Here is a 12,347-nt window from a genome sequence, read left to right on the forward strand (position 1 = left end):
TACAATGGTGAAGGAAAATAAAACTACAAACCCAAGATAAATGTCATTTACTTTTTGGAACTTGTGTAGATTTTTTTTAAACTCTGTTTTTAACAGTGCTGTTGGGGGAAAGTAAATAAACCATGGCTTTCTCCAGTGTTAACAATGTGAATGCTATTGTCTTGTTCAAATGATAGGAACCTTTCTTTCAATACCTTCCAAGGTAGGTATTGTCTTCCCTGAAAATCCAATTTACACTGCATAGGCAGGAAAAGAAATAAAATTAGAAAGCAAGTTAGCTTGGATTACTCTGGCATACACTTCCTGTTGGCTGGTTTGGATGAAATAAATAAAAACCTGGAAGCAGGCCACTAGCCCTCTCTTGTTGACAAATGTAAATTGTAATGGGGACTTAACAAAGAAATTCAAATAATTACAAATTGGGCAGAATAGTTCTTAAAAATTGCTAACTTTCCTTTATAATGTAAAGTGTTAGTCATTTTACATTCATGTTCTTAACTTTTAAACACCCGTTCTTCACAACTGCTGCCACTAATGCTTTGATCTCCTCTTACAGAGTCAACAAAACGAGTGGATTGGCTGCTTGGAAAAGACGGAGATGTGTGGGTGTGGGTGATGGGAGAGGCTCAAGGGGATAAGCCATATGAACAGATCTGTAGTGAAACTTCAGTAGAAGCAAGGTACAGATCCATAAAAAATTGCAAATAAACTAAATGTTTCAGAGAAAGGAGTTAACTTTGTTTTTAAGACCAATCCTCACATTCATCCTTAAAATACCAGTTAAAAATCCTTTATGCTAAATCATAAGTTATTTATTCAGCACGCATTTGTTTCCCAAAGGAAATGATGTTATCCACATTTTTTAAAGACAATTTAAAGTAGCAAAACAGAAAATGGCATTTTTGGGGGTTGGAACTTTTTCCAGTCCCTTAACACGGAAGGATAAATGGACTGTTACTGTACTCACAATGTGTATACCAACTTGATTATGGATACTATTTTATTTAAAATTCAGATGCATATGGTTTCCATTTAGAATAAAGAGTTAAGTCTTCGTAAAATATATGGTTAATGGATAAATTATTTTAAACCCTTATAAATCAAATACTACATAGAGTTACAGAGAATATATAGCACAGAAGCAGGTCGTTTGGCTCAACTAGTTCATTCTTCCCCACTATCCTCCCTCACTTAGCTCTGTCAGCATAACCATCTATTCCTTTCTCCCTCATATGTTTATTAAGCCTGTGCTTCATATTCATCTAGTCCCAGTAGTGAGTTCCACGTTCTCACCACTCTCTTTTAAGAACTTCTTTCTCAATACCCTGTTTGATTTCTTGGTGGCTCTCTTGGTATTATTTGGTTATTTACAGTGTTTTAATGCATTGTAATATTTGGCACAGGCCTTCTCAGTTTGTAGTAACAAATGCTAATTCATATCTATACAAGTGTTATGGGGCTGGATTTTACATGTCTCACCCGGGTTTGTTTTCAGGCAGGGGGGTATGGGGGCGTGTAAAGTGAGGCGGGTGCCCAGTACACCACCTTCCCACCCACCCCCAAACTCACCCCAATAACATGGTAGGTGTGTGGTCACCAAAATCGGCAGCCCAACCGCCATATGTAAATAAATGATTAAGAATCAATTGCAAACAAACCAATTCACCCTGATAATAAGCTGCCCAAACCTAAATATTTGGTGTGGGCAGGCAGGTGGGAGTGGGCAGCCTGGTTTTTAACAAGTTTTTAAAAGGGTGGGAAAGAAGGGGGGGTTCTATCTTCAGGGGTTGTGGATTGTGCATTGTGGATCAGGGGCAGCCCCCTAAGATGGTATCCATCCTTCTTCCTTCCTACCTGCCTGCTCTTCAAAGCCTACCAAACCCAAAACCACCACCCACCACGCCTCCACAAAAGCTGGTGAAACACCTCCCACTCAATAGCCCAGACTTACCTCACTCCAGGATCCATTGGGCCTTTCTCTTGGGACTTTTCGGGGTCCTGGCAGCATCCACTACACTCTTGGCTGGCCAGTAGCTCCCAAAGATGGGACTTCCTCACCAGTGAGGGGCAGAAGTTCCACTGTGAACCAATTAGCTCACCCCAAGCAGATTATGGCTAGGTGGAGGCGGGCTTGCATGGAGCCAGCTTGTTACCAGCCGACTTTCCTTCCAGGGGGCCAAGCCATTTTTCCATTTCCTCCCCACACCCCATCTCTCGTAGAATGCAGCCCATGCTGTTATTGGTAATGCAAAAGGAATAATAATGCATCTAGCAAGATGATTTGCAATAACAAACAGTTGCAATGTCCTTAAAATAAAAAAATGCCCCAAAGCAGTTCACAGAAGAATCAGAAAAATATAGACTTTGAGTCAAAAAAGGGAAGGACAAGCAAAATCTTTGTCAATAAAATGCATTTTATGGAGTGTATTTAAGAAGAAGAGGGAGGTGGAGAGGTGGAGGTGTTTAGGAAGGAAAATCCAGAAATCGGGACCTCAGTTGCTAATGGTTAGGTATAAGGATGAACAGGAAGATGATCAGAAGAATGGAGAGTGAGGGCGGGGAGGTGCATTGTAGGGCTGGAAGGGATTACAAGGTCAAGGTAAAGTATAAATCAATTGAAACAAATATATAATAATTTTAAATTTGATGCTTTGGACAACTATAAACCAATGCAAGCAAGTGGAGCTTGGTGTAGAGTGGGATATGGGCAGCAGTGTGAACTGAAGGTTATAGAACATATGAACATACAAGTTAGAAGCAGGAGTAGGCCATTTAGTCCTTGAGCCTGCTCTGCCATTCAATAAGATTATGGGTGATCTGATTGTGCCCTCAACACCAGTTACCTACTTACCCCCGATACCCTTTGGCTCCATCCCTTGTTAGTCAAGAATCTATCTACCCCTGCCTTAAAAATATTCAATAAAGAAGAGAGTTCCAAAGACTCTCAACCCTCTCAGAAAAGAATTCTCCTAATCTCCGTCTTAAATGGGAGACCCCTTATTTTCAAACAGTGTCCCCTAGTTCTGGTCTCTTCCACAAGGGGAAACATCCTCTCAGCATCCATTCTCTCAAGTCCCCTCAGGATTTTATATGTTTCAATAAGATCACCTCTCACTCTTCTAAACTCCAATGGATACAGGCCCAGCCTGACCAATCTTTCCTCATAAAATAACCCCCTCATCCCAGGAATCAGTCAAGTGAATCTTCTCTGAACTGCTTCTAGTGCAGTAACTGTTCACAGTATTCTAGATGTGATCTCACCAATGCTCTGTACAACTGTAGCAAAACACCCCTACTTTTATATTCCCTTCCCTGTGCAATAAACAACATTATTCCATTTGCCTTCCCACTCACTTTCTGTACCTGCGCACTAACTTTTGTGATTCATATACCAGGGCATTCAGCTCTCTCTGTACCTCAGAGTTCTGCAATCTCTCTCCATTTAGATAATATGCTGATTTTCTGTTGTTAAAGGCAAGAGGGGGAATAATTTAGATAGCCCTGATTTCTCCACTCACTACCCGTCCATAAACAGAAAGGTGTTGATAATTTTTGGTTTCCTCCTTTGTACGTGGTGGCGTATTTTGCCCAACCCTTAAGTTTTGGAGTTATCCAATCCTCTACTGAACTCCACAGCAAACTCAAGGTAAGGTAAAATAAAAGGAATAGTTTATTTTACACACATATACAAAACAACGTCACCCCTTTTTGCATTCATACAATTAAAGATGGATAAGGGAAAGAAAGGGGTTCAGGGCAAAAACCACTATAAAAATAAGAATTATGGTTTCATGTGAGCCCAGTTTCCAGTAAGTCAATGTCCAATGAAGATACTTTTAGGTGGCTTTGTCTGGCAGAATTCCTGGTCTTGTTCCTAGGAACTCGATTGCAGGTTGAGTCCATTGAAGATGCAGAAAAGTATTCTTGTGTCCTGGGTATTAGTTCACTCTGTAGGTGGAATACAGGGTTCTCTCTGGAAATCTTGGAAAGAGATTAAGGTGAAAGTCAGGCTGCTAGCCTGGAGTCCTGTTCTCTTTGGAGGTTAAACCACTACTGAAGATAAATTTGTATAATTAAAGGAATTCAAACTGCTCAATTCTCGATCATGTGGCAGTGTGGCTTCGAGTCAAGCTATTCAGTTAATGAGGCACCCTTTTTAAAACCCAATGTGTTTTAAGCAGGTAACGGTGAGGCCATTAGCACAACATTGGATATTAAGAATCACAAATTGCCCGACCTTTGTCCATAGCTGGCTGGTGCAGACTTATGTTCTATGAATCCTTTGCGTTGGGGTGGCAGGAATGTTTATACAAGTATCATTCCAGGAGGCTGATGAGGTAACCTTTGTCCATTGGAACAGCTTAGAAACTTCCAGAACTACAAACATGTGATCAGCTGCAGCCATTTTATCAGCCCAGCAATTGTCGATTTTGAAAAACAGAAAAAAAAATAGTTTTATAAAGTAGCCAGTCAGATGTAGGTATACATATATATATATTATATATATATATATATATATATATGTATATATTTCTTCCTGTCTCCTGGATGGGACACTATTCTTCTTGCCAAAATGAACAAGTTCACATTTTCCCATATTATACAACTTCTGCCATTTTTTCCCCCCACTCACTTAACCTATCTAAATCCCTTTGTAAACTCCTTATGCCCTCTTCACAACTTACTTTCCTACCTATCTTTGTGTCGCCAGCAAGTTTAACAATTATGCCTTCGGTCCCATCGTCCATAACATTGATGTAAACTGCAAATATTTGAGGTCCCAGCACTGATCCCTGTGGCACTCCATCTGTTTATGCCTACTCTCAGTTTCCTTTTAGCTAACCAATCTTCTATTCATGCTAATATGTTACCCCTACACCATGAGCTCTTATTTTGTGCAGAAGGGGAAAGATCAGAGGGTAGCAAGAGAGAGATTGGCTGATAAAGGCATGTATAAGAATTTTAGCAATGGAAAGGTTGAGGTAAAGACAGAGATGGACAATATTACAGAGATGGAAATAGGTAGTCTGTCTGCTGAAGATGATATAGGTTCAGAGCTCAGCTCAAGGCTGAACAAGATGCCAAGCTTACAAACAGCCTAATTCAGCATGAGATAGTAGCCATGGGAAGTAGGGGTGATTATGGAATGGTGGATTCTTACAACACAGAAAGTTGTGCCCATTCTGATGATTTAAAGAGTCATTCAATTTAGCTCCATGCCTCAGCTTTTTACCCCAAATCCTGTAAATTAATCCTTTTTAAAGTACATGTTTTGAAATTTCCTATGGAGTCTGATTCCACCACCCTTTCAGTCTTCGGTACAGAAAAATGTCTCTTAATTTCCCCTCTAGTGCATTTTTCAATTATAACCAAGCCAACGTCTCCTGTTTTTTGACCCACTTGCCAGAGGAAATAATTTGCCCCTACTTGTCCTATCAAAGCCCTGCATAATTTTGAATACTTGAGGGGAGTCAGTGGCATGGTGGTAATGCCACTGGACTAGTAATCCAGAGGCCCAGGCTAGGGGACATGGGTTCAAAACCCACCATGGCAGCTGGTGGAATTTAAAATCAAATAATAAATTCTGGAACATAAAGCTAGTCTCAGCAATGGTGATCATGAAACTATCATCTCTTGTCATAAAAACCCACCTGGTTCATTATCACAGAATCTTTAAGTGCAGAAGGGGGCCATTCAGCCCATCAAGTCTGTACTGGCTCTGTGAAAGAGCTTTTTAACTTCTTCACACTCCCCTGTCTTATCTGCGTAACCTTGCATATTCTTTCTTTTCAGATAGCAATCTAATTCCTTTTGAATACGTCGATCGAACCTGCCTCCACCACTCTCTCAGGAAGATCGTTCTAGACTCCAGCCACCCACTAGCTGAAAAATTTTTTACTCACATTGCATTTACTCCTTTTGTCAATTATTTTGAATCTGTGCCCTCTAGTTCTTGATGCTTTCTTGAGTGGGAACAGTTTCTCACTATTTACCCTGTCCATACTCCTCAAGATCTTGATTACCTCTATCAAGTCTCCTTTTAGCTTATTTTCTCCAAGGAAAACAGTCCCAACCTATCCAATCTGTCCTCATAGCAACAGATCTTTATCCCTTGAATCATTCTTATGAATCTCCTCAGTACTCTATCCGATGCCTTCACACCCTTCCTCAAATGTGGTGCCCAGAACTTGACACAGTACTTCAGATGAGGCCTAATTAGTATCTTATACAAATTCAACATGACTTCCTTATTCTTATACTCTATGTCCCAATTAATAAATCCTAAGATACTATATGCTTTATTAACTGCTCTCCCAACATGCCCTGCCATCTTCAATTACTTATGTGTATATATACACCGAGGTCCTTCTGTTGCTGCACCTCCTTCAGAGTTTCTCCCTTTAGTTTATATTGTCTCTTCATATTCTTGTTATCAAAATGAATCACCTTACACTTCTCTGTGTTGACCCTCATCTGCCATTTGTTTGCTGAACCCACTAACATCTCTATGTCCTTTTGAAGTTCAAGACTATCCTCATCACTGTTGACAACATTTCTAATTTTTGTATCACCTGCAAATTTTGAAATCATGCCCTGAATACCAGAGCCTATGTCATTTATATATATCAGGAGGAGCAAGGGTGACTGACTCTTGGGGAACTCCACTACAGACCTTCCTCCAATCTGAAAACAACCATTTATCACTACTAACACAAAAACAGAATTACCTGGAAAAACTCAGCAGGTCTGGCAGCATCGGCGGAGAAGAAAAGAGTTGACGTTTCGAGTCCTCATGACCCTTCGACAGAACTTGAGTTCGAGTCCAGGAAAGAGCTGAAATATAAGCTGGTTTAAGGTGTGTGTGTGGGGGGCGGAGAGATAGAGAGACAGAGAGGTGGAGGGGGTTGGTGTGGTTGTAGCGACAAACAAGCAGTGATAGAAGCAGATCATCAAAAGATGTCAACAACAATACTACAATAGAACACATAGGTGTTAAAGTTAAAGTTGGTGATATTATCTAAACGAATGTGCTAATTAAGAATGGATGGTAGGGCACTCAAGGTATAGCTCTAGTGGGTTTTTTTTTTTTTTTATTTTTTTTTTTTATTTTATATAATGGAAATAGGTGGGAAAAGGAAAATCTTTATAATTTATTGGGAAAAAAAAAAAGAAGGGGGAAACAGAAAGGGGGTGGGGATGGGGGAGGGGACTCACGACCTAAAGTTGTTGAATTCAATATTCAGTCCGGAAGGCTGTAAAGTCCCTAGTCGGAAGATGAGGTGTTGTTCCTCCAGTTTGCGTTGGGCTTCACTGGAACAATGCAGCAAGCCAAGGACAGACATGTGGGCAAGAGAGCAGGGTGGAGTGTTAAAATGGCAAGCGACAGGGAGGTTTGGGTCATTCTTGCGGACAGACCGCAGGTGTTCTGAAAAGCGGTCGCCCAGTTTACGTTTGGTCTCTCCAATGTAGAGGAGACCACATTGGGAGCAACGAATGCAGTAGACTAAGTTGGGGGAAATGCAAGTGAAATGCTGCTTCACTTGAAAGGAGTGTTTGGGTCCTTGGACGGTGAGGAGAGAGGAAGTGAAGGGGCAGGTGTTGCATCTTTTGCGTGGGCAAGGGGTTGTGCCATAGGAGGGGGTTGAGGAGTAGGGGGTGATGGAGGAGTGGACCAGGGTGTCCCGGAGGGAGCGATCCCTACGGAATGCCGATAAGGGGGGTGAAGGGAAGATGTGTTTGGTAGTGGCATCATGCTGGAGTTGGCGGAAATGGCGGAGGATGATCCTTTGAATGCGGAGGCTGGTGGGGTGATAAGTGAGGACAAGGGGGACCCTATCATGTTTCTGGGAGGGAGGAGAAGGAGTGAGGGCGGATGCGCGGGAGATGGGCCGGACACGGTTGAGGGCCCTGTCAACGACCGTGGGTGGAAAACCTCGGTTAAGGAAGAAGGAGGACATGTCAGAGGAACTGTTTTTGAATGTAGCATCATCGGAACAGATGCGACGGAGGCGAAGGAACTGAGAGAATGGGATGGAGTCCTTACAGGAAGTGGGGTGTGAGGAGCTGTAGTCGAGATAGCTGTGGGTGTCGGTGGGTTTGTAATGGATATTGGTGGACAGTCTATCACCAGAGATTGAGACAGAGAGGTCAAGGAAGGGAAGGGAAGTGTCAGAGATGGACCACGTGAAAATGATGGAGGGGTGGAGATTGGAAGCAAAATTAATAAATTTTTCCAAGTCCTGACGAGAGCATGAAGCAGCACCGAAATAATCATCGATGTACCGGAGAAAGAGTTGTGGAAGGGGGCCGGAGTAGGACTGCAACAAGGAATGTTCCACATACCCCATAAAGAGACAGGCATAGCTGGGGCCCATGCGGGTACCCATAGCCACACCTTTTATTTGGAGGAAGTGAGAGGAGTTGAAGGAGAAATTGTTCAGCGTGAGAACAAGTTCAGCCAGACGGAGGAGAGTAGTGGTGGATGGGGATTGTTCGGGCCTCTGTTCGAGGAAGAAGCTAAGGGCCCTCAGACCATCCTGGTGGGGGATGGAGGTGTAGAGGGATTGGACGTCCATGGTGAAGAGGAAGCGGTAGGGGCCAGGGAACTGGAAATTGTTGATGTGACGTAAGGTGTCAGAGGAATCACGGATGTAGGTGGGAAGGGACTGGACAAGGGGAGAGAGAAGGGAGTCAAGATAACGAGAAATGAGTTCTGTGGGGCAGGAGCAAGCTGAGACGATCGGTCTACCGGGGCAGTTCTGTTTGTGGATTTTGGGTAGGAGATAGAAGCGGGCCGTCCGAGGTTGGGCAACTATCAGGTTGGAAGCTGTGGGAGGGAGATCCCCAGAGGAGATGAGGTCAGTGACAGTCCTGGAAACAATGGCTTGATGTTCAGTGGTGGGGTCATGGTCCAGGGAGAGGTAGGAGGAAGTGTCTGCGAGTTGACGCTCAGCCTCCGCGTGGTAGAGGTCAGTGCGCCAGACAACAACAGCACCACCCTTGTCAGCGGGTTTGATGACAATGTCAGGGTTGGACCTGAGAGAACGGAGTGCAGTAAGTTCAGAGAGAGACAGGTTAGAATGGGTGAGAGGAGCAGAGAAATTGAGACGACTAATGTCGCGCCGACAGTTCTCAATGAAAAGATCGAGAGAAGGTAAGAATCCAGAGGGAGGGGTCCAGGTGGAGGGAGAATATTGAAGATGGGTAAAAGGATCCGTTGAACTGGGAGAGGACTCCTGCCCAAAGAAGTGAGCCCGGAGACGAAGACGGCGGAAGAAGAGTTCAGTATCATGCCGAGCCCGAAATTCATTGAGGTGAGGGCGTAAGGGTATGAAACTAAGTCCTTTGCTGAGCACTGAACGTTGAGCATCGGAGAGGGGAAGGTCAGGGGGTATAGTGAATACACGGCTGGGGTTGGGATTGGAAGATGGGGTGGGGACGGAGGGACAGGCAGGGGTGGAGGGTCCTAGATGGGTGTTGGTGTCGATGAGTTGCTGGAGCTTGCGTTCCTTAGCACTTGAGAGAAAGAGAAAAAGTTTCTTGTTGAGGCGTCGGATGAGCCGAAGGATAAAATGAAACTGGGGGCACGCGCAGCTTTGAAAAAGGGTACGGCGGTGCTGCTGGAGGGAGAGGTCGAGTGTGTTCATATGGCGGCGCATGGCACTGAGAGTGGATTTCAGAATGTGACGGGAACAGCAGTCCGAGAAACGTTTTATGTCCCGGAGATACCTGTAATCCTGGGTGGGTTCGAAACATGAGGGGTGGAATTTCAGTTGAAATCCATGTGGGGTAAGTCGGAGACGGAGACAGTCACTGAGAAAGGAGATATGGCTGTGAAAGCGGGTTTTAGTAAACACCTTGTCAAACACTAGGAGAGAAATGGAAAGCAATGAAGGTGAACAAGGCAACAGAGAAATCCGGAAATCTTGTCGCAGAGAGGAACAGAACTTCTTCAAGGAGGTAGGCATTTCTTGAAGAGCAGTGGCAGTCAATTAAACACAGAGATAAAAACAAAAAAACTGCGGATGCTGGAAATCCAAAACAAAAACAGAATTACCTGGAAAAACTCAGCAGGTCTGGCAGCATCGGCGGAGAAGAAAAGAGTTGACGTTTCGAGTCCTCATGACCCTTCGACAGAACTTGAGTTCGAGTCCAGGAAAGAGCTGAAATATAAGCTGGTTTAAGGTGTGTGTGTGGGGGGCGGAGAGATAGAGAGACAGAGAGGTGGAGGGGGTTGGTGTGGTTGTAGCGACAAACAAGCAGTGATAGAAGCAGATCATCAAAAGATGTCAACAACAATACTACAATAGAACACATAGGTGTTAAAGTTAAAGTTGGTGATATTATCTAAACGAATGTGCTAATTAAGAATGGATGGTAGGGCACTCAAGGTATAGCTGTAGTGGGTTTTTTTTTTTTTATTTTTTTTTTTATTTTATATAATGGAAATAGGTGGGACTCTCTGTTTCCCTCAGCCAATTTCTTATCCAGGTGCCTATTTTCCCTTTTATTCCATGAACTAGAATTTTGCTCACAAGTCTGTTGTGTGGCACTGTATCAAATGCCCTTTGAAAATCTATAGACACCATATAAACAGCGCTGCCCTTATCAACCTTCTCTGTTATCTCCTCAAAAGAACTCCAAATTAGTTAAACATGATTTTCCTTTAATGAATCCATGCTGACTTTCCTTAATTATCCTGCACTTGTCTAAGTGACTATTGATTTTGCCCTGAACTATCATTTCCAGAAGTTTCCCTACCATTGAAGTCAAACTGACTGGTCTGCAGTTGCTGGCTTTATCTCTGAACTCTTTTTTGAACAAGTGTGTAACATTTGCAATCCCCCAGTACTCTGGCACCACCCCTGTGTCTAAGGAAGACTGGAAGATGATCACTCATGCATCTGCAAATTCCAGTGTCACTTTACTCAGTACCCTTGGATGCATTTCATCCGGTCCTGGTACCTTGTCTATTTTAAAGAAAACCATTCTAACACCTCCTCCTTCTCAATTGTAAACTCTTCTAGCATTCCAGTTACCTCCTCTCTTACCTCGGCCTGGGTAGCATCTTCTTCCTTTGTAAAGACAGATGCAAAGTACTCATTTAATACCTCTGCTATTTCTCCTACCTCTATGTGCAAATCCTCCTTTTTATCTCTAATTGGCCCTACTGTTTCTTTTACCACCCTTTTATTATTTATATGCTTATAGAAGACTTTGGGATTCCTTTGTATGTTAGCTGCCAGTCTCTTTTCATGCTCTCTCCTTGCTTTTAGAGTCATAGACTCATAGGCCTTAATTTTTCAGGCAACGGGTGGGCTCGGCAGGAGTGGGCAGGGGCAGTCATGGAGCTGATCGCTGCCTGCAATTGGCTCCGCGCCGCCATTTTACATGGGTGGGTCAATTAAGGCTCGCCCAGTATAAGACACAAGCCGTAGTACTCAACGCTACCTGTGTGGGTGGAAGGAGGAGAGAGATTCGGGGCCAGCGCTCTTTCGCGCATGCGTGAGAAAGAGCACTTCAATCTCCCTGAGGCATGGCGCTGCCTCAGGGAGATTTCTGAAATTAATGAATAAATAGTTTAAAAATTTATTTAAACATGTCCACTCATGTGATTGTGTCACATGAGATGGGTCATGTTTTTATATTTAGGGAATTTTTTTTATTTAATTAGTAAAAGCTTTAGGAAACCTCATCCTGCTCGTAGATGAAGTTTCCTAAAAATCGCCAAGGCCGCTTGGCCTTTTCGCCTGCCCGCCAAACTTAAGGTTGGACGGGCAGCGTTAACAATTACCTTAATCACTTCCTTAATGGCCTTAATAGGCCGTTTACATATTGGCAAGTGCACAGCCGACTCTACACGTCTGCTGAACGAAACATCGTGAGACAGCGCGATGACATTGGGACATACACTGATGTGATCGCGCGTCATTTTACACATCGGTGTGTCGGGTCCGTCCCCACACGCCGACTGAAAAATCCTGGCCATAGAGTCATAGAGTTATACAGCACAGAAACAGGTGCTTCGGCCCATTGTGTCTATGCCGGCCATCAAGCATCTATCTATTCTGATCCCATTTTCCAACACTTGGCCCATAGCCCTGTATGCTATGGCATTTCAAGTGCCCATCAAAATACCTCTTAAATGTTGTAAGGGTTCCTGCTTCTATCACCCCTTCAAGTAGAGTGTTCAAGATTCCAATCACCCTCTGGGTGAAAAAACTTCCTCAAATCCCCTCTAAACCTCCTGCCCCTTACCTTAAATCTATGCTATCTGGTTATTGACATCTCCGCTAAGGGAAAAAGTTTCTTCCTATCTACACTATCTATGCCCCTCATAATTTTGT

At 43.4% G+C, this 12,347-nt stretch overlaps 1 protein-coding gene across 3 annotated transcripts in view; it reads left to right on the top strand.

Moving 5' to 3' along the window:
• The window catches only part of LOC121281304 (SH2 domain-containing protein 4B-like), a 95,461-nt gene that overhangs the window by 50,738 nt on the left and 32,376 nt on the right, over positions 1-12,347 (top strand). For all 3 annotated transcript variants that reach the window (XM_041194182.1, XM_041194183.1, XM_041194181.1), the window contains exon 3: positions 557-680. In XM_041194182.1, the coding sequence (XP_041050116.1) occupies positions 557-680 (124 nt within the window). The remainder of the gene's footprint in view (positions 1-556; positions 681-12,347) is intronic.

Source organism: Carcharodon carcharias, chromosome 8 (assembly GCF_017639515.1).
Source record: "Carcharodon carcharias isolate sCarCar2 chromosome 8, sCarCar2.pri, whole genome shotgun sequence".
Lineage (NCBI taxonomy): Eukaryota > Metazoa > Chordata > Chondrichthyes > Lamniformes > Lamnidae > Carcharodon > Carcharodon carcharias.